This window comes from Cygnus atratus, chromosome 3, assembly GCF_013377495.2.
Source record: "Cygnus atratus isolate AKBS03 ecotype Queensland, Australia chromosome 3, CAtr_DNAZoo_HiC_assembly, whole genome shotgun sequence".
Taxonomy (NCBI): Eukaryota; Metazoa; Chordata; class Aves; order Anseriformes; family Anatidae; genus Cygnus; species Cygnus atratus.
In genome coordinates this window covers 75,919,831-75,942,703 of record NC_066364.1, presented here as the reverse complement: position 1 = coordinate 75,942,703, position 22,873 = coordinate 75,919,831, and the positions used below count along the sequence as shown (strand labels likewise).

General features: G+C 37.7%; 1 protein-coding gene across 8 annotated transcripts in view; it reads right to left on the bottom strand.

Moving 5' to 3' along the window:
• The window catches only part of SMOC2 (SPARC related modular calcium binding 2), a 149,142-nt gene that overhangs the window by 88,174 nt on the left and 38,095 nt on the right, over positions 1–22,873 (bottom strand). For all 8 annotated transcript variants that reach the window (XM_035538741.2, XM_035538742.2, XM_035538743.2 and 5 more), the window contains exons 2-3: positions 16,482–16,653; positions 361–467 (exon numbers count right to left, since the gene is read on the bottom strand). In XM_035538741.2, the coding sequence (XP_035394634.1) occupies positions 361–467; positions 16,482–16,653 (279 nt within the window). The remainder of the gene's footprint in view (positions 1–360; positions 468–16,481; positions 16,654–22,873) is intronic.

Below are 22,873 nucleotides of genomic sequence, written 5' to 3'. Positions count from 1 at the left end.
AAGATATGGACTCTGGTCACAAGATTTCTGGTTTAGATCAGGAATAGATCAGAAATTCCAAACATTTTACCATCTGATGAGTATTCAGGGGGCTACAAGAATGACTCAGCTGCCTCAGCCTAGAAGAATAGGGAGTGTATCACATGAACAACAGTAATGTTTGGCTCTTTTGCTGGCCAACTCTGAAAAAAAAGAACAAGGACTCAGCTGGCACAAAACATGAATTTTCTTTCTATTTTTTAACATCATTGTTAGTACAAATTACATTTCATTTTGAAATCACATTTCATTTCATTATATTTGAAACACACACAGTCTAATTTTCCAGACACGCAAGATACTGAATTAAAAATTTTCAACCTGACTATATGTGCCATCATCATTGCATTCTGGAATAAACACTTGTTGAAATTCCTTTCGAGCTTGTTCTTGGGTGTACTTCCTTTCAGCCACACATCTGGAAACATCTAGAGGAAGGGAGAAGACAAGTCAGTTGGATGATGCAATGTAAAGAAAAGATAAACAATAACCTAAGGGGGGAGAGGGAGAAAGGAAGAAGGCTCTGAGGCCCATGTAAAGAGAACTGGAATTATAATCAGGGAAAATTTAACATTAGTTGCATTATTTCTAGGAAACAAAGAAACAAAACCAGTGGAAGACAACAATTTAGGGGCAATATTGTCTTAATTCACCTAACATAACAACATTTACTGCATATCATAAGTCAATCACTAGTATAATCATCTTCCTCCAACCTTTGACTGCCTGTCTAGCCTATGAGTCCTTTTGGTTTGCCCACATGTGCTCAGCTGCCAAGCAAAGTAAACAAAACTGAAATTTTGCCACTTCAAAGGCTAGAGTGAAGCATGGAATAGAAGGACAGAACTAGGAGATGAGATGTAGAGATGCCTGGAGAGACGACTTTGCTGCTCCCTCTGCTGCCTGAAGGGCAGAAAGCCAAAAAAAAAAAAAAAAAAAAAGGCTTCTTCAAACAATTTAACACAATAGCTGCCACTTCAGGCCTCACCTTATTGTTTCACTGCAGGTGGCATCAGCAGTAAGACCAGCTTTCCAATGCTTTGGGAAACACGAAGCAGGCAGCAGGAGTATAGCTACCATGTATTTCCTACTGTGAGTTTACACACCATTTACTTCAGTTAGGCAGTGAGCTCAGTGGTAACTGACTATAGATGTGCTTACCAGGCTGGTAATTAACAAACAAACAAACACATACTGTACAACATAGAGGCTTGTTGGGCAGGTGATTCAATAATAATTTTGGACATAATTCATATTGTGCTAAAATTTATTGTAACAGCTTATGATTTAGACTTGTCACTAGTCAAGCCAGCCTACCACACAGGCCTTTTTTGTCCACTGTATGGTTCATTGAGCCATCTCCTTCATTACCCAGTACTGGTCTCCATCCAAGACAAGGCAGTAAATTAGCCGGCTTTAATTCAGTAGTTTCTATTGTCTAAAATGCTATATTGTCTAATACAGATATTATATTTCAATTAGGCAACCAAAGGCTGAGAAAAGACACATAACATAAGCTTTTGTACCTTTTATTGTCTAAAGCCACTACAAATTTTAGCATGTTGCTGATGCAGAATCAATACTTCAGCATCTGCTTGAGCTAGGCAAATTCAAGACAAATGAGAATACCAGACAAGCTTAAGGAAGTATTAATGATTTCAAGATGTGATTGTAACATCTGAATTAGAATGATCTCAAGCATACAAACTGAGAAATTTGCTGGTTCTGATCTCTACTTTGTTTAAAGATTGTTTGACAGTAACTGGCCAGTTCCCGTCTAGGAGGAAAAGTGCCCAGCAATTACCTATGAGACACAGGCATTGTGTTAATTAGTGAATGTCTGTAGAATTCCTGGAAAGTGACAGGAAACGTTTTCTAGTGCATGCAAATTGCACATTGAACAGAATCTGAACGACGAGGAAACAACATTTTGCATTTCCCAATTAGATACCAGTGTATCTTGACATCATTTTGTCATCTAGCATTCCCCAAGAGTTACTCTGTCACATACAGGTGAAACAGCTACGTTTCTTTTCCCCCAAGCACCCTTCCTGTGTTAGCATCATCTAGCCATGCCTGCATAGAGCCAGCACAGAAGCCTGGTGCAACTGCAAAAATCCCTTTTACAGGATGAATCCTTCAATCCTTCACTAGTCATCTCCACCAAGTTTTGGACAACTCATCTGGCAACTTTAACACACACAAAAAAAAAAAAAAAAATCCCTTCATGTCCTAGACAATCTTGTTGGAAAGTGTAACATTATGGACAGAAACTAGTCCTCAGTATCTGTACCCTGAACACAGAATTGAGGCCCCTTAATTCTAATCTTCCTATGGTTTTCCCTTCTGGTCTTGGACTTGTGTGCATTACTTCTGTGGATTAGTTTATTCTTCTGTAAAGTAAGATTTTATTTATCTCTCAGGAGTGTTATGAGAGTTATACAGTTCATGTTGGTAAAGTGCCCAAAGTACAAGTTGTTTCACTCTGAAAAATTAAGTTTCAGTCTTAATTGATCTTAATCATATTATGTGGTTTCAGGAGAGAGAATCACAGTGATATACTGTCACCTAAAACAGATATAAATGTTCAACCATCTAGAAATGTGAGAAAAATAATAAGGAAGTCAATTAATTTGTTCTCTGGTATTTCAACAACTTGTTTCATCAAGGAAAAAATTATAGTCAAAGTACTGTGCAGCTCAGGTAATATCTGTTAATGCATGCACTGCCAAAGTTTGTGGTAGAAAAGAAAAAAAAATGAAAAAAAAAAAAGGAAAAGAAACATTGTAAGCAAGCTTTGGTGTTGTAAGCCTTATTCTGAGCATGGTTCGGTCATACAGTACTTAATAACATGTGGTTTTAATGTAGCTAGTATTTTAACTGAAAATAAATCACTTCTTTGTTGGACCTCTGTCCTCGTTTTTCTAGAATGACATGTGGTTTAAATGTCTGAAAGGAAAAGTGATATAAATTCCATCACATAAGGTCTCTGCAATAGTACCATCAGGGTTGTAAATTATCTCCAATATATGAATTATCCTAAAAACATGCCAAGGCAAAAGAGAAGTTCTCCAAAACTGTCCACCACTTGTTTCTAAACAGCTCGATGTTCTGAAACCCTCCTATTTGTGGATGATCTAATATGCTTTAAAATCAACAATGACCAAATTTAGGGGAATATAAAATTCAGGTTTGAAGTCTTGTGTTGTGTGGAAACCATGGAAACATTTTAAAGCTGTTGGGCATTACTATGCTTCAAAATACCCAAAAATAAACCCAGGAGGAAGCTCTCTTATCAAGCTAAGCATCTGAAATTGTGTCTAGCCAAAATATTATTCCCAATTCTGCTTTTTTATTTCACCAAGGAATTACCATAGGGGAATATATATGAGACATGGAGATGCAGTCCAAACCTGACAGAAGAAATGTAATAGGGTTGTCAAAATAAAAAGACATATAAAATATTTTTTCTCAGAATATTAATGAACATTAGGTTATTAATTCAGAGGAGCTAAATTCATTTCAAATAAAATATTACTGAAGCCAGAAGTTATGATAGTTATTTTGATTATACATTTGCAAGATTATAGCATCTGATTATCTGATTTCAACCAAAATTTTCCAAAGGAAAGGAAAAATTCAAGACACTTAAGGGTTAGACATTTATGTAAAATAACAGGTGAAAAAAGGACAAGAAAATAATTTTTGCTGTGACCAGAAGTAAGAATGGAACATGAGCTCACATCAAAGCATCAGACAAGACAGATGTTGGGAGATCTTGCAGATCCTAAAAGGCAAAAGTCAGTGAGGCATGAGACCCTAATCCATAGGGAAACTAAACTGCCACTTGGCCATTGCTCACACTCTTTCAGCAAAGCCAAATCCAGGACTCACTGTGCAAAGTCCTATGAGTGCATCCAGCCAGTTCTTGTTGAAGATCCCCTCTGTGCCCCTCTCACAAGTAATAATGAAAATAATGAAGATGACTCATAAGCATATCTAAGTAGTAGGATAGGCAGAAGTGGCTTGTCGGAAGGAGGCTTATAGGAATACTGACATATATGGGGATCCCAGTGCAGTCTCTCACATAGAGATTCAACTTCCCTCTTTATCTAGAAGTGGAATAATTCAGAACGGGATGGACTCTGATCTGCTTTGAAATAAAGACCAAGAATGAAAGGTGAGGGGGTTACTTGGTACATCTGTGCTGATTAACCAGCCCACAACTTTGGTTTTGGTCATCATGGAACCTGGCCAAAGCAGGCTGAACTCTTTCCAAGTAAATGGCATCACACTGGTGACAAACAAGCTGAGAGCAGCGGGGTCTCTGAGTCTGCAAGGTGTTGGAAGGATGACAAGAACTGGGCAATGCTGTGCACCATTGGAACAAGAAAGACTCATTTCATTGTTGTTATAATGGATTTCTACCTCTAAAAAAATAGAGAAAGAAAAAGAAAACATTTTTCTCTTTAAATATGTTTTTGTTTAAACTTTTGGAATCATCTAATGGTAGAATTCCCCCGATCCCTTATTTATTTCCCTAGTGTAAGAATTAATATTGAAGCCAGCAGGCTCAAGCAGGAATGCAGTGTATGACATGGTGAAGAGACAGGTTCTAAGACCTGTAAAAAGCCTGCTGAAATGAGACATTATTTGCCTATATTCAGACAAGGGGAAAAACTAATTTTGCAGATACGTATGCCCAACTGTAATTTTGAATTATGTTAATGGCTAAGTTAGTGAGACTTTATCCTGTTACCTCCAGGTAAATAGGTCTTTACATCTCAGACGCTTGCTGGAAAAAAAAAAAATCTCCTGGCATAGAAACTGAGCATGAAGATGTATGAGGTTACTTTAAATTAGCTCATTTGGACATTATTAGCTGACAAACAGGCCTGACAGAAAGTTTTCATCTCAGAAGTGGCATCAGTAGGCAGCTGCAGCATCCAAAACCAGATTCTAGTGTACATCAGGGCTAGGAACATAGGACTTTCTGAAATAACACTAAAGGTGATCCAAAATTGTAGTACCAGGGAAATTCTGAAAACAGAATTAGCATTACAAGCAGCACAAGATTGACTTGGAACTTATCTAATTTTATGTTTAATTTCCAACAGTATAGCACCTAAAACACTAAGCTTCAATAAATAAATGAATAAATAAATACAATCCCTCAACTTCAACTCTACTGGCTAACCCTTGAATAATATATCACATAGAGAGAAGTTTATTACTGCAGAGTAGAAGTTTATCTTTAAAACAATGACACAAAATCATCAAGGGTGTAAACACCATCTCTAAAGTAACATTTAATACAACTGAATTTACAGCAACTTTAGGGCTCCATAGGGAGATCTAACCCAGATTCTCTCATGGAAAAGTAAACAGCTTGCCAGAAGGATAGATAAATCTCCAGCAAAGATTTTGATTTAGCTCATCCAGTATTTCTTGGTTTGCTATATATTTCAGTAAGAATAAAAGTACCTTTCCCAATCGCAATACACTGAAGCAGACATCACATACTTTCAAAGAGATTACTGTGTGTGACACAGGTTTGTTATGTATTTATGCATAAAATACACTCTACATTTTATTTAGTTATTTTATTATAGCTTGAATACGCCACTGAACAGTTCAGAAACATTTACTACTTTGTTAAAACTACTTATAAAGTGGTTAAAGTTAATTGTTTGAAGAAAATGTTTCCCTGAGGGCTTTCCACATATACTTAGCTGTTCCTAGGGTATAGAGAAAGCTTTTCTAAAGTCACATAGATTTGAACAAACAGACCTAGCTTAGGCACTAATAATTTCAAATATCTCTTGATCTCCATAGGCTTCCCTTACTGCCCCTCCATTATGCCAGAATACCTATATTATTTATGCCTATATTATTTATGCCAGACATACACGTACTTAAATTTAGAAATACACAGTGTCAAGCTGTTTAAAGTTAGCTATCCAGCTGAGCACTTTACTGGATTGTCCTAACAATTAACGAGCTTTTTTCTACCACATTTCTTTCCCACTATAACCTTTTGCTAATTGGTAGAGATAGAATAAAAGTCAAATAACCTTCATTTGTAGTTCATTTAGCACCATTTTTTTTTTATTCAGAGCACAGTTTGGTTTCTATGGCACAAACATAACATGAAAATTTTCTACAATATTTGACTTAAATCAACGCATATTCCAAAGAACTGATCATGTCTGTATTAACAAAGCATATAAATAGCAGTAATCTCTAGTGATTGGAAACATAACAAGCTATATGTGCTCAAAGTTTCAGTTTCAAAGATGCAGAGATTATTAGCCTCTTGGGTTGGAAAAGATGTCAGCACAGACATGTAGCCTGACACAGCCATAAAAAAAAAAGACTTGCCTTGTGACGAGGGCTAGCTGACTCTTTCACTATTTATTTTTATTGCTGCATTCTGGATTCAAACAAAACAGCAAAGCAATCTTGGCACTCTCATCTATTGGCATCCAACAGTGGCAGGCAAGCAGTGTAGCATTTTTGTTGACTTTTTTTTTTTTTTTAATTTTCCAACTGCCCAGCGATTCAGATGGCTAAGCTTTAAGATAAAATAAGGAATGCTGTGCTGGAAATCTTAGCACAATAATATTTCTCCTGATTTGCTAACATTTGGAGAGATACACTCTGACTAGAACTGAATCAAATATTTGCAATAAAAACTGAAGCTACAGCTTTCTGATATTTTACATACCAAAGGCCAGATTAGGCTTTCTGAACAGAACGCTGACTTGATAAATACTTTCAATAAGCCTAATATGGGCCAATTTATAATTCTTGCATTGAAAATCTGAGACTTGCAACTATTTCTGGTTTCAAATCTTCAGTGCAGTACTATTGCTTTAGCACTACTTGTTTCTACTTCACTTGTTTTAAGATTTTCATTTTATATTTATTTAATTTTATATTTTAACAGAAAATTAAATTGAAATTACATGATCAGAAAAAGTAAACCTTCACAAAATAAAAAAAAAATATATGACTGCATTTTTTGTTCTAAAAGCATACCCTTTTTATGCCCAAGAATGCTCTTTTATGCTTTTTTTCTGTGCAGTCTGGTTTTGGCACATTCCGTTTTGAGAAATATAATCAAGAAAAAACTGAGTATTTTTATAAGAGATAAATTCCACCTCCAGCAAATTTTGGATAATATTTCTGTGCTTTTTGTCTTATTTTCCATGTGCCAGTAGACACATATAAAAAAGCAAAGGATATTCCACAAAAATATTCCACACATACTTAAAACTTTATCCACCCCATTTAAATACCTCCTAGAAAGCAGTATCAGAAGCCATCTCCTCCTGCTTTCAGTGACCACATAAATCATATATTCTCTGTGTAGATACATTTTGTTCACCAAGATGCTGAGTATTTTTTCTTGAAATAACACTTCACTACAGTAGCTTGATACACAGCATAAATGAAGGCTCAGAAACAAGCTATAGCGAGGTTAGAGTTGAACAGGTTTTGTATTAGCAGGACTGCCAGCAGTGCAGTCTGGAAACTTGCAGTCATCCTACAGATTAAATGCAGTATTCACAGTGAGAAAATAGGTCTGGAAAAGGAGGAGACAGCTCCTAGCTAAAAGTATTTTGTGATAAAAATCTGCCCTATAACATTTTTTTTCCCCAGGAAAGGGTTTATTTGGGAAAAAAAAAAAAAAGTACTGATACCACTTATACATTTTTTCCTCCTTTTTCCTCAAAAACATTAGGAAAAAAAAAAAAAGGAGAAAAGGGAGAGCTGAGGAGAACAAGTGAAAACTGTTTTGCTTTCAGTCTGCAGACTGTGCAAGCTTTCACCATGTGTTCAGGTTTACTTTATAGATTGACGCCTTGGTCCAGTCCCACTTTCACTGGAGGTAGGGAAAGAACTAAACCTAGTCACTGTGACTTTCTCTCTCCAAATGAAACATCTCAGGAGCACAGTCTGGCTCCCAAATGCAGCCCACAAGGCTTCCTTCCAGGCAGCAGGTGGGCTGGCTGAGCCACTGTCCCTGCCCACACGCTGACCTAACAGACGTGCTTGGACACTGCAAGCACACGTCAAGCTCACACCTGGCTTGCACGCAAACCTGAGCTGGAAGGGAGCCTCCAAGGGAATACAGGATTAGGTGTGCACTCAAAAACCATGTCCAGCATTCACAACCCAGTTCCTTAGCTATGAGGCAACAGGAATGTTTCCCCAAAGGATGCTTACATTCATGTGTTATGGGACCAAGATTTGTTTACAAGCCTAAAACAACTGTGATCCTTTCTCTTCAAAATGGGAATATCATATCTGCATATTTATCCAAGGACAGAAATGTCCTTGGATATTTAATTCATATCAATTCATAACATTCAAACATATCCTTAATTCATTCACCATACTAATAATTCAAATGAGTGAAACTTTGCATTATTGCTAAAAGCTCTGTTTTAATAAAACAGAAATGCTGGGTGTTTCTCTCCTCTAAGGAAAGCAAATAGTAAATAGTAAAATACATCTTTATGGGAAATTCCACCCATATTTTGATGTGTTCCAGTTCTTTATGTGAATCATGAGAATGAAGATAGTACCTTTTGTTATGTCTATGGTAGTCCATAAAAGAATGGCATTTTTAAACAGCTAGGCTCTTTAAGATACCACAAATGAGTTAAGCTAAACATGAGGTATCTAGGGTTTCCAATGGAGAAAGAGGGTCTCCATAACTATAGAACAACAATAACACTGGTGTCTGTGACAGCTATCCTTGGTGCTCAGGAAGCAGCAAAGACTTGTTGGGGCTACCTCTCTGCAAATGTTGAATGCATACCCTGTGTGCCAACCAAACTAAATGCCATGCTACTCAGGAGTGAAATTATCATTCTGTGTAAAGCTATATAAATTCCTGTTTTGAGTATGAGCCACTCAGACATGGGTCCGCAGGCCAGTTCAACAGTTTCCAGAAAACTCCGGTTGCTGCTACATGATGACAGCGCAGTAGGGAAATGTGATGCAAATTGGCAGTTGCAATTTTACAGTGAGCAACAATTTATATCAAACCTCTAGCCATTACAGAATTATTATTTGTTAAGTATTGGTAAAGAATCTAGAAATGTTATGGACAGCAAATCCAAGCTCCTTGGCTGGAATGTTTCAAGAAGTCTAGGTTAGGGCTAAAATATACTGGCAGGACTGTACATATAAACTTGTTTTTCCACTGATCACAACATGAGAATACCAAATATTATTACTGACCTACTCACTTAATAGATTCAGAATATTGATCTTGAATACCCCAATTGTGGGCATGGTACATTCACTTAAAAACAAACAAAGGGAACAAGCTTTCATTACTGTTATTTACGGAATAAGAAAAGAAAAAAAAATGAAGGAGAAGGAGAAGGAGAAGGAGAAGGAGAAGGAGAAGGAGAAGGAGAAGGAGAAGGAGAAGGAGAAGGAGAAGGAGAAGGAGAAGGAGAAGGAGAAGGAGAAGGAGAAGGAGAAGGAGAAGGAGAAGGAGAAGGAGAAGGAGAAGGAAGGAGAAGGAGAAGGAGAAGGAGAAGGAGGAGGAGGAGGAGGAGGAGGAGGAGGAGGAGGAGGAGGAGGAGGAGGAGGAGGAGGAGAAGGAGAAGGAGAAGGAGAAGGAGAAGGAGAAGGAGAAGGAGAAGGAGAAGGAGAAGGAGAAGGAGAAGGAGAAGGAGAAGGAGAAGGAGAAGGAGAAGGAGAAGGAGAAGGAGGAGGAGGAGGAGGAGGAGGAGGAGAAGGAAGAGGAGAAGGAGGAGGAGGAGAAGGAGGAGGAGGAGAAGGAGGAGGAGAAGGAGGAGGAGGAGGAGGAGGAGGAGGAGGAGGAGGAGGAGGAGGAGGAGGAGGAGGAGGAGAAGGAGGAGGAGGAGGAGGAGGAGGAGGAGAAGGAAAAAAGATATTGTGAGTCCATTATCCTGCAGTGCCCTTCAGGGCAAACTTAAGTTAAGCAGGAACTACCCTCAGCTAACTCTAAGAGTGACATTTCCATGGGAGATGGAGGCTTATATGTTCAGGCAAAAAATTCTCAGTAGCCAAAATGAGAATGCCACAGACATCTAAAATTCAGTCACGGGCATTGAACATACTTTTCAGCTGCCTCATGACAAACTGCCTAAATCTCAGCACACATCCATGTAAATAAATGCTTGAAGTTCAAACTACCCAGATGAACTAAAGTGCTACCTCTTCCAATTCACCCTCACACCATCAGCAAAACTGCCAATTGACCTGCTGCTGGCAGCTAGTCACCAATTTTTGGTGATCCAAAAGAGAGAAAAACTGCGTTCACTCCACCAGACACTCCTGTTATAGATAGAGCTTGCTTTGAACAAGATGCAGTCAGCTAGCAGACTTTGTACACTTAAGACCTGAAGTTGCTGAGCTGGGAGGTGAAGGGCTGTGCAATGGAAACTGAGTTATTCAAAGTTTCTGAACTCTGAAAAACTCCATTGATCCCAAATCTTCCACTAACCTAGCTAGGACTAAAGTTTGTTGCCATTTAAAATAAGTAAATAAATAAAAATAAAAATCAGGGAAAAGAAGCACAGTTGTTGTTTGGTTTTTTTTGGGGGGGGGAAAGCCTTCAGTCCCAGTCAACTCAACCCAGCATCATAATTTCTGGTTTAAAAGTTAATACACATTATTTACTGTCATGGAAAACCACTTGAAAAGTCTAAAATTACTTGAAAACTGCTGCAGGAAAAATATGAGTTCACCTTTTCAAAGTTCGTGGGAAAAAAACTTGTTCAGTTTTGGGAATACAAAGGCTAAAAAATAAAAACATTTTTTAAAAAAAGTCTATTTATTTTAGCATAGAGGAAACTGACAGGAGTGTAGGAATTACTGAAGCATTCTCTCATTTTTTTTTTACCTATAAAGCAAAATTTTCATGACTTAATAGAAAATTTGAATATTCTTTGTACAATACCATTCTATAGTGATGAGACTAAATTTTACAGAGTAATTCTAAACACGGGGGAAAAAAGAGGATTTTTTAAAGGGAATATACAAAATACTCCATGAAAAACAAAACCTAAACAAACCCCCTGTTTCAGGTAGTCCCATATCATGACTTATGACATACATTCAGCCTTACATTTGTCAGATCAAGAAGGAAGTCCTCACTGAGCAAAGTACACACTAATTATGCGTGTGCTTAAGTTTGAGTATGCAGTAGTTACCAGGACTACACCTCTGTGCACAGTCAGGTTTGTACTATCCATTCTGTGGCTCAAGGGACTTATTTCATATATGTCAGTCCCTAAACATCTGATGTGTTAATTCATTTCTGCCTGTATGCTGTTGATGGTCTGAACTGCACAGACCGTTTATGCAAAATTTGTCCAAACCAGTATGCTCTAAAACCTCAGAATTTTCAGAAGACAATATGAATTTTCATCCAAGGTTCTCTGAATTTTCACAAAGCCATAAATAACTTTGTTCCAAGCTGGTAAGTGGTATGGATAGATGAGTTGAGGTATAACCTCCTTGGAGTTGAGGTGGGTTCAGGAAGGCCTACTTCACATCCCCTGTTTTCTTAACTGGGCAGTACTTCTTTCTTCAAGAATAAAATGGGAATTAAACAAAGCACAGCCTCAAAAGGACACTCAAACTCTAGCTGTAGCACAGTATGTGTTTGAGCACCAGCTAAAAATGCACATAGCTTGGGGGACTGCAAGTAGGGCATTACTATCTAATCTCAGGCTTTCAGGGATTTGTTAGTCACCAGAAAGCCAGCCTCAAAATAATATTGAATGAAAAGGGTGAGAAAGATGAATACTTAAGCAGTATGAAAAGCATATCTAAGCAGTATGAAAACAAATCAAAACTTGAACTTTTGACATCCATCAGTACCATAAGTCACTTAAATAGGATGAACATATTATTCTGCATTGTCATTATCATAAGGCAAAACACATTTATAGTATCTATTTGTTATGAGGCTTATTTGGCTTATTTTCCAATTTAAAAGATAAACCCCAGGAAAAGCAGTGCTAGGTCAGGCATAACAATACAAACCTCTGTCCGGACATTCATGGAGATGAGGTAATCTGGACTCCTTCTCCTTCCTCCACCACATCCCTACTCTGAAGAATTTTTCATGCCATGACAACCTCTCCTACACACCAGACACTGATAGGAGATAGAGGCAATAATAGTGTGTCACCTGAGCCCCACTGACTTCCTCCTCAAAGATCCAAGACGAATTTTTCTGCAAAGGCTACAAGGGGTCTCCAGAGCATACCTCTCCTATTTCTGACGGGAAAGCTGTTTTTAGTTGATATCTTCTGTGCTTCAGCTTCGACACAAGCAAAGCCTTCTGGGGTAACCTCTGCCATGTCACAAATCTTGTAAAATCTCCATTAACTATAAGACAGTAGCTACTGGTCCTACAGTGCTGGGCAAAACTCTGCTCATAATGGGCAGCTGCATCATTCAGGGATATAACTTAAAGGGGTTATTTTCTTTTTGCTGTTAGAACTCTTTTTTTTTTTTTTTCAGAAATGGTTCTTCTGCATGCTTGGTTCTATTTTCAAGACTAAGACACTTGTCTTGTACTTTTCACATGTGCTGACTGAAAGTGTCGAAGGCTCAGCTTTGTAAGTTACCAAGCCTTCCTGTGTGACATCCAGAGCACTCCAGTCCCGTCCTCACCAGCTGTAGTGGAGGGAACAAAGCTAAGTGCTAAAGGACTCGTGTCCAAGGTTGTACTAGCCACAGGAGTAGATCTACCCTGACATGTATCAGGGCAGTCCTGTAAAAACAGCTAACTTAGTTCTCAGGCTGAATTGCCTTAAACCCTTAAAAGAAAGTGGTTCTGTGCATGTTGCCTGCTTGGGACTGTCCCTGGCCCGTGCTAACTCCCAAGCCTTGTAGATAAAGTCTTGTGGAAAGCACTAGCTGGCCCATACTCAAAGTGCAGCAGGGATCTCTCGACCAGCTTACCAAAGCAGACAGTCATACTGTGTCCTGGCAATGTTTAATTTAGTAGTGTGGACATAGCCTCTGTGTCTTTCTGACTTGTTTAAAAGCAAGCACATTGCTCTCTCACTTCTTGTATAGCTTGTTTCTTGGGCTATGCAGGGCTAGATTTACTGTGAAGCATTTGTGTGTGTGGAGTGGATCGCAGTCACAGGTGATACTTTAACAGTCCCCCTAACACAAATAATATTTCTCAACTGTCAACATACATTTATTTATTAGATTCATAATCCTGTTGCACAGTAAACTTCTCTGTAAAGTAAGTGGCAAAACTCCAGAACTTCAGAGTTCAGATTTTGTTTGGAAAAGTATCCAAAAATGTGAATGTCCATCTGCAGTTTACACATATTATTTGAACCCTTCAAAACTGTAAAAGCAGGCTGGAAATTTAGCAAGATTATAACTTATTTTAACTTTTCCAAGTTTAGCAACAGATTTCAGCGCTGTCTGGAATCCAAAAAAGAAAAAAAAAAGTATTTTTGGATTGGAAAAAAAAAAGAAATATAAAAAACTTTGTAAGGACATCAAAGGAAGGAAGGAACAAATGAAGGAATGAAAGAAGGAATGAAGGAAGAAATGCACTATCAAAGCAGTCAGTTGTGATGCTTGTTTTGTCAAAGGTGAATTCTCTTTCAGAACTGCGGGGAAGGCTTATTCATTTTCAGATTTGTTAAAGCTATTTCAGTCCCTGCTACAGCCATTGGAACTAGAAAGACAGCAGTGGAAGAAAAGAAAACATAAAGTTCTGCCACTGTTTTTTATCATTTAGCTTTAAGATCCAGGCCCTAAAAATTGTTTCCTTTGTAATTCCAAAGAATTACATGAGCTGATGACTTTGGCTGTGAACAAAACTTTAATTCAGAAGTATAAAGGAGAAAGGAAACAAGACATCTTTAAAGAAAACTATCCCTTTGTAATTTCAGCATTTAAATGATCAAAATCAAATAGGTCAGGCAAATGCTGAGAACCAGTGAGGAGGAGTAAAGATAGCCAATCCAAATATGGCTTTCAACAGAAAAAAAGATACATGTAGGGAGAAAGAAGGCATCAGTCTAATTGTGGTTCAAGCTTCCTTTATCAATGTAAAATGAAATCCCAACTCTGAATGTATAAAAAAGAAATGATGGACTCAAAATTGTTTCAAAAGGTTTTGGGCATATATTGTGAGGATATTTAGATTTGTAGTGAATAAACTTAACTGCACAAAAACCTGGTCACAACATTTTCAATTAATTTAAATTGTTCCTGGAAGCATTTCCCTTTCAGACAAGATTTCTGGGGACTGAACAGAGATTTTTACCTGAAAAGAAGACAGGAGAAAGCAGATCTAAACTTAAGATGGCCCTTTCTGATCAATGACGGATGAGAAGATTTAAAGTTGTGAATCCTATAACAGGAAGCAGAGATGACTTCATCTCTTTTCTCCATTCATAACTCCACGGGCAAACATACATATTTCTTTCACTAACATTAACAACTTCAAAACTTGATTCAAAACCAATTTTTTAATGTTTTATTTTTGTTGTTTTTTAGGGGGGCGGATAAACATTTCCAAAAGAATTTGTTTTCATTCCAACACAGAATGAAAACAAACACTGAAACCTTGAAAGTTGCCCTGGAATTGAACCATCATCTTTTGGTTAACCCTACTGAAACAACTCTTTGCTCAAGCATCACCTGCAACAACAAATGTCACCATGCAAAAGCAACTGGCTCGAAAGGGGGTCTTAATCTGAGGCCTTTCTCAGCTCTTGCAGGGAAATGTTTGATGGGACTATCAAAAGTAGCAATGTTAAGAATGAAACTGCTGCTAGGCCAGCAGATCACCTTTTTCTTCTGTAAAACTTATTTGTTACAGCTTGAAATATTTCTGATGATTGCAGCCACAGGTAGAAATTAAAAAAAAAAATAGACACTTTAAAATTCGTTATTAGAAAAATTTAAGCTGCCTAAGGTGTCTAATTCCAAGTCTACAATTATATTGACATGCTACATGTTAATTAAAAAACAAAACAAAACAAAACAAAAAAACAGCAAATGAGCACTTCTCCAAATTGTGGTTGTTGACTGCATAAAAAATGCCAGCATTGCTGGATACACTTTGGGTAAGGCGATTAAATGCATCCCTATGGAAAAAAAAAAAAAATTCTTGCAGATGACATTATCAACATGGTAAGAAATAAAAACAGAAAGAAAAACACTTAGGAAAACTCATTCCTGCATAAGTGTATAATGCTCTAAATGTACAAAATGAACAAAAACAAAGCTTGAAATAATTCTCTCTGTTCATAAATGTAACAAAAACTTTGACTCAGGTAGCTTCATTATGTTATCCCTGTTCACATAAGTAAATGGATCCATCAGCTAATACAATGGCTTATTATGAAAGGGCTGAAGAATGAGCATAGTGTTTCATCTAGGCAGAAGATGAGACAGAATGTCTCTTTGAAACAGTCCTGATGCTTCAGAGGCTTTCTGGAGCTAATGGAGAGAGACGATGTGGAAAATTGCCTCCTAGAGGTTGAACCTGTGTGGTCCCTGAGGTTTTCTTCTCCCCTCCCACCTGCTCTTTTTGGACGGAGAGAAAGGGAAAGTAAATCTTTATGAGTGCTGCTATTCTTACATTTTAAAAAGAAGTTCATTGTGTTGGGAATCACCCTACACTTCAGTAGGGAACTATGGCATATTTCTCTTAGCATGTCATCTGAAATCTCTAGCACCAGCCTACTCTAAAGTGAAAAGATTAACCTGTGAATACTTCAAATGTATTGGAACTGAAGCACTAGGGTTGCATGTTGCACAGCTTCTTCAAACAGAGTTCAGAAGTAAAAGAGTAGATGATGTAGCTAGAAGGCTCTAAGCATTACAAATGATTTAACTGAATTTCAGATTTACACCATTTGAGGGTTTACACAACTTTCAGTTTTGTAGAAAAAAATCCCACAATTCTACAACTATGTTGGGGGAATTACATTCTGAAGCAAACCAAAACAACATCAACCAGTTAGATTTTTATTTTTTTTTGAGATAATGATAACAGTTAGGAAACATACACTGAATTCAGCTAACTCTAACTCAAAATACTAAACTGCAGAAGAAAAGAAATCTCAGGAGACAACAATCTTGAGAGTTACTCTGAGTCTGCCAATGAGATGGTCCTTCAAGAACAAGGTCCTAACTATATAATTTCATTAATAGTCACTTATAGTGTAAATGGGTGAGGGAGTCATATTTTTGCTGATAGATCCATCTTCATGTAGCATATTTTTATAGAATTAACAGGACAAATTTCAATCTACTTGCTTTCAGTCAGCTGTACAGCACTGCAAGTACAGCACTACTAGTTCTCAATATTGATTACATTTCAAAAGCTACTTAAAGTCTATTATTTTGCATTATGATCAAGGGAAACTATTGGAAAGCTTTGATTTGCTCACCTTTACAGTTGCCCCGGTAGGCAATTTCCAGCTGAGGGTCTTTACATTTTGCTCGCTGAAATTCACACCGAGACAAAAATGTTCTTCCATCAGATGCACAAAGGGATTTCTGAGGAGAACCTGCACAATCCAGGCTGCATTCTCTGTCTTTGTCTTGGTCCACTCTCAGAAACTAAAAAATATATATATATATATATTAATGCTGTAGGAATGCTATTCTCATGTGAAAACTGCTTCATGATCCCCTTCCCCAGGGAGCACATACAAATATTACCCCAAAATGAAAAGAAAGCTCTGTCTTTTTAGCCTATTCAAATAATAGTTGATTCAACATATGTGGGGTTGTTCAGTTTCTGCTATGAAGTGGTAGTGATTGCAACATTTCTGTAATATACAATAAATCCACTGTTGCAATTAGGAAATCTCTGAATTTCCTTCAACCATTGTGAAGCTGAAGACAGTATCTTGGAGTCTTTAGAGTAAAAAATAGTGATGGCAGAAACATTCTTCAACAGAAAAATGAGACAGCAATGGAAACTTCTCTATTTTATTTGCCACAGATTAACTAGTCTACAATAACAAGCTGAAAAGTCTGTTCTAAAGATCCAAGTAAGACTTTTTTAAATCAATATACCCATAATATTTCCAATTACCTCAGTGCAAGAGGCCTAAAGAGAAAATAAGTAGGGTATGAGAATGATATGAAGCACCATATGAAATGCAACAGATCATTTATTCTTGAAAAGCATACATTCAAAATCTGGAGACTTCTCTAAAAAAAAAAAAAAAACACAGAAATTTCAGACACATTTTATACATACATTTCTATTTCTGTGTATGCTTGCTTATACAAACACATGCCAAGACTGAATAGGGAAATGTAGATTGTATAGACACAACCGTGTCTTCCCCTACCATGGGCCAGCAGCAAAGACAAAACCTGAAACAGGCCATGTGCTGCATGATGCATCTCAACTCATAATTGTATTGAAGTTGTTGCCTAGCAGCAAAAACTTCTTATTGCTGCTTTAAGCACTGTCCCAGCTCTGGCATGGATCACCCACAGCTTCAGTCACTCAAGGATGTCACTATCTGGGCACAAGTTGCCCATGGGCCACAGTCCATCAGGGGTGTCCCTGAGCCAGTCTGGGTAAACTGTGGACTACGGTTTTGGGGTAGGTTTTTTTTTGGACTGGCACAGAGCAATTCACAGTCTCCTCTCACACAGGAGAGCCCTGCAAGACCCCTGCTACTCAAATCCTGTCAGTTCTGCCCATTACACCACAGGTTCTCCCATTCTCAGAAACTAAATTTCATCTTTTCTAGAAGACAGTGAGTATAGGAATATATATATATATATAGGGATATATACTAGGAATTTCAGCAGACACTCCCCTTTCTAGTTCTGCCACAAAGCTACACTGAACCACAGGCATGACCAATGAAGCTTGGTGTCATCTTTGGTACTCTGAGAAGGAGGAGCTGCTCACCCTGAACCATGCTGCCAAAAACCTAATCAGTTCTGATGTTGCTTGCTGCATGCCAGTGATAGTATTTTATCTTCTAGCTCCCAAAAGGCCGGAACAAGCAAGGTGGTGAAACCACTTAGTCCTCAGATGAATTTCTCTACTGTTTTTCTGTTTCTGAATAAGCACAAAGTTATGCAAGGCATATAGCTACCAGGAGATAATCATTCTCCCAAGCATCATGAGGTACAAGGTAATGGACCTAAGAAAAGGTCTTCATCCAGCTGAAAAAACATTTTCATTGCTGCTGTTTCACCATCATGAACTGCAGGTACAGAAAATTTTGAACTTTAGATTACAAAGTTTATTAGGAGGAAGATTTAAAAAAAAAAAAAGTGACAGAGTGGTATTTGAGCAGCAAAGAGCAGTACAAGGTAATAAATTCAGAAAGCCAGAAAACAGTTACTACATGTAGCTTCTCTGCATTTTATTAAAAAAAAAATGTATAAAGAGAGCCATAAATCTCCATAATTTTCATACTTAAACTTTGGTTTGTTTGCATTTCCTAGCACTTAATATGAGGAAATACAGATGCCTTTCTGGAGAGTATGCTTGGAAATGGAGACACAATCTCAAAAGTATCACTTTAAAATAATAATCATATGGTTGGAATTGGACCAGAATTTTTTTATATTTTAGTGGCACAGTAACATAAAGATGAAAGCTTCCTTTTCCTGATACTTTTGAGCAATTCTTCATTTTTAACATTAATTAGCTTCAGAACCAAATTACTCAGAAATTACACAGAAATCTCTAATCTTTCTTACTGGAATTTAGCTCTAGAGCTTCAGCAGTGGGAAAGAGATGTCCGTCTCCTCCCCCTACCCCCACCCCAATGCTATTTTGCAGATCCATTTTACTGACAGGAATTTATAATTAGCTGAGCAGAGTGGGAAGACAGTTGTCTCTCTTTATGTGCAAAACGAGCAACAGTGAAGACAGTCTCCTGTGTCTCTGAACAATCTCCACATGATGGTGGTCTCCAGGGCCTGGCCAGGTGCCCTGATGTGCTGCAAGAGGCCCTGGTAAGGCCCTCCAAGCATCTCTCTCTTGCCTGTGTGAGTCCAGCTGTCAGAAGGAACAACCTTGAAGCATCTGCAGGACTCTAGGTTTAGGCCTAGTCAGGCCTGTGAAAAGGAAAAAATAGACAACATGGGGCCTCTGGCACAGGAACTGAATCCAGCTCCCTGCTCTGCCTCAAATGTCCCTGGTAGATTTAGTGATGATAAGTCAAGCAATCTCCCTTTCCCTCTTTTGTGAAGTAAGGATTTCTCTGTTTATAAGACTACCCCTTCCATCTCTGTAATGGCTAGGCACTTTGCCATCCCTAATTCATCCTCAGCAGCATCCCTGTTGGGCAAAGAATTATTTTTCAAACACATAGGAAGGCTTAATGACCCACAAAATACCATGTGGTAGATCAGGAAACTGAACCCAGACCTTGGAAAAAAAAAATCATACAGAGAAACAGCCTAGATTCTGTCCCATTTTTCTTCCAGACTTTCCTCATTCTTCCTGTTCTGAGTTGATGCAGGAGTTAAGATGGGTATGATCACAGTGGACAAACCACAGTAACACAGTGGACAGAAAATCCCCTTAATTGCCTGAGGAACAAAATCCACTCCCCTGAGAGCATGATAGTTCACAAATAAAGCTACATTTTAAAAGGCATTTATCCAAAGGGTTTTATTTAAGTATTTTATTATTTCAAAGCCTTAGAGGAGATTAGGGTAAATTATGGGTTCATGGATATTCAAGCAACCTGGAAAAGCAGAGGATGAAGACATACCCAGGAGACAAAACCACTTGAATAGCTTGCTAGTTAGCCAAACCTCAGTGGAGAATTTGGGCTGTACATTTAAACAATTTCCACCAAGCTAGTGTAACTAAGGGATTTAAGAGCAGGAAGGACAAAAAGGCAAGCAATTGCAAGAAAGATATAGCACATAAAAGAGCCTAGAAAGTGTACTTAAAAAATAAATAAATAAATAAATAAAAATTTTATGATTGGCATGTGGAAAATATTCCATTTTCATCTTTACTACAGCAGCATATGATGATACAAGTTGAAACCAGCATTGCTTACTCACACGTGGCCAAAAGAATAGATAAATATGTCAAAGCTAATAAAAACACTGAAATAAGCAAAGGTTAGGAGAGTCCTCATGGGATTTGTTATATGTTTAAACAGAAACAAGCAGAGCTAGTGACACAGAAACTGGAATCAGACTGATGTACATCTTAGGGCTGTACTTTACTGTGAAGTCATTCCTTTAGCTTAAAGTAGGAGAGTTTAGAGAGAAAGAAAGACAATTCAAAATGTGAACGGACCTGAACATTGCTCACCCTGAATATTGGCTCATCTATTTCTATATTTAAGTTCATTTAACAAACAAATCTGTTGTTGTAAAAACATATGATTCACAGAAAGACAAGCTTAAAGCAGTATATTTTGTTGCTTGCTGGAAGCAACTGAGATGAAGCCAACAATAGCTGATTGACCTGAGGTGGAACTATTCTGAACAACTGGCAAAAAATGGACAATTATGACTAAACCCTGTTAAAATGCAAACCACGTTCAATAGAGAGGTGTTCCTGTCCCTAACAATGAAGAAACCAGCCTAGTCAAGTTTCAGAAATTGTTTTCAACAGCAAATTTGAGCTTATGCTACCAACTAATAGGCACAAGTCCTTAAGTGGAGTTGACATTTACTTGTCTTCTGCTTTATATTTTAATATTATGAAATATTTTTATAGCCTACAATTTATTTCAGTCTTTTCAATGCATTATATTTTATAACATCCAATTTTTAAATGGCCTACTATTCTACACTAGGCACTGTTTTAAATTCTCACACAGTATTTCTGTGTGAAAGAAAGGACAGTAACAGGACCATATCAAAAGACTTCTTGATTAAATTTACCTCAGTTAATGAAACCAAAATTCATTATAAGCTGCATGTACCCACTTGAAAGATATGAGCATGGATAAAATATTTTTTACAGTCATGTGTTTCAGGCACCGTGAAATTCCAGTATTTTCTTTCACTGTCACATAGAGCAAAGGCTCTTAATACTGTTTGAAATGAGGCCCCCCCTGTAGCACAAGTAGTCCCAGTGTCATTTCATCCTTCCATTACTAGAGTTTGGTAACACTAGAATTGTCAGATTATGAAGTTATTGGTACCAGAAACCTTGCTTATACTGCAGAAACTGATTTATACAGCTGTGTTTTCTGCTCTGCTTTAACTTCCAGCTTTGTTCTTGTCATTGGTCCCACATCTGGGCTGTGGACGATCAGGACGATTTTAAATTCAGCCACAAGCAACATGTTACAGTCCAGACCTTAAGAATAGGTGTTATGTTGTTTTCTTACGGTGCTATTAAACCATTTATCAACATAACATGTCCATAAAGTCATTCACTACCATGGCATAAAATGCATCTTCTTTTTACCTTACACTATCCACTTTTATGCAGGGATTTGGTTTCATTCCCTCTGGTCTACATCCTGCCTCCTTGTCATCTTTATGGCAAAAAAAATATTTTCAGATGAAAATGAGTCACATGCAAATTTCTGCATTTCCAATGCACAGATCTGGGATGCCACCATCTACAGGGCAGAGCAACTAACCACTCTCCACTAGGCAGATCTTACAGTATACCACGAGAAAAACAATGCATGGCTGGAAAGTCAACATATATCTACATGTCCAAATGATGATCCATCCATTCCGACAGTAGGTGCCTAACTGACAATAGGTACTTAAACATACTGACAACAGTTTTTTACTGTTACATTCTGTGGAACCTTTATAACTGATATACAGACTTCCCCCTGACCAAGTGAAAACTACTGCTTCACAATCTAATACGATTCTATGATTTTATGATTCCAAAATGAAGTTTAAATTGGCTTGGAAAAAAAAAAAAAAAAAAAAAAACAGGAGAAGAGTATTTCATGCTGGGGGTCTGAGGCTGAAAAGTCCTGATAGACAAGCAGAAGAGAAAAGATGGATGCTAGTCATCACTGTTTTGCTTGGAATAGCCTAGTGCAGACTACAGCTTTGAAAGGCAATTTCTTTATCCCGCATCTGGTTACTGTAAGACGTTGAACAGAATGGTCTGACTTGCCTGTTGCTGGCATGGGAGGTCTGCAAACAAACTATGGCACAGTGTGCTATAAAGTGGCTCTGTGCTTAGGGCTTTATGCTGTTGAAAAATGTGCTGATTTGCAGTGATTTATGTAGCCATGCTGTTCCTTTCTGATAGCTGCCTGAAGGACAGATGTGGAAACCTCCAAGCTAGGAATATTTTGTTCCCTCTGGGATCATCTACAATGGGAAAATGAGTTAGACAATAGTAATACATATGTATATATATATGTATGTGTATACACACACACCATTGTATATATCTACCCCCACATGCAGGCTATAATATGTAAAGTGATATTTGCATGTGTATTTCAGACAAAGGCAATGATGTTTAAATAGCAATATTACAGTCTGCCTTAGAGAGCACTTTAACCAGCTAGATTGCCTCAGTTAATCTGCTTTATTAAAAAAACACACATTTTTCAAGATTCTTTCATCACTCTTTTGCTAAAGAATGAAGCAGAAGGTACATTTACAGAACAAATCCTACTGTCACCCCAATGTTATGAAAAAGCATTCCATCGTAGTCGTGAAATCTATGGAAAACCTAAGTTCTCCTTATCCTTGAGTGGTTTGGGAGAGTACTAAATGGTACTTTCAAAATGACAACTCAGTTTAACTGCTGTACTCAAAGTATCTTTAACAGATTAGTTCATCTTGCACTGTCCCAGTGAAGCAATGCAGTCCTTCATGACTGTTCCAGGACAAA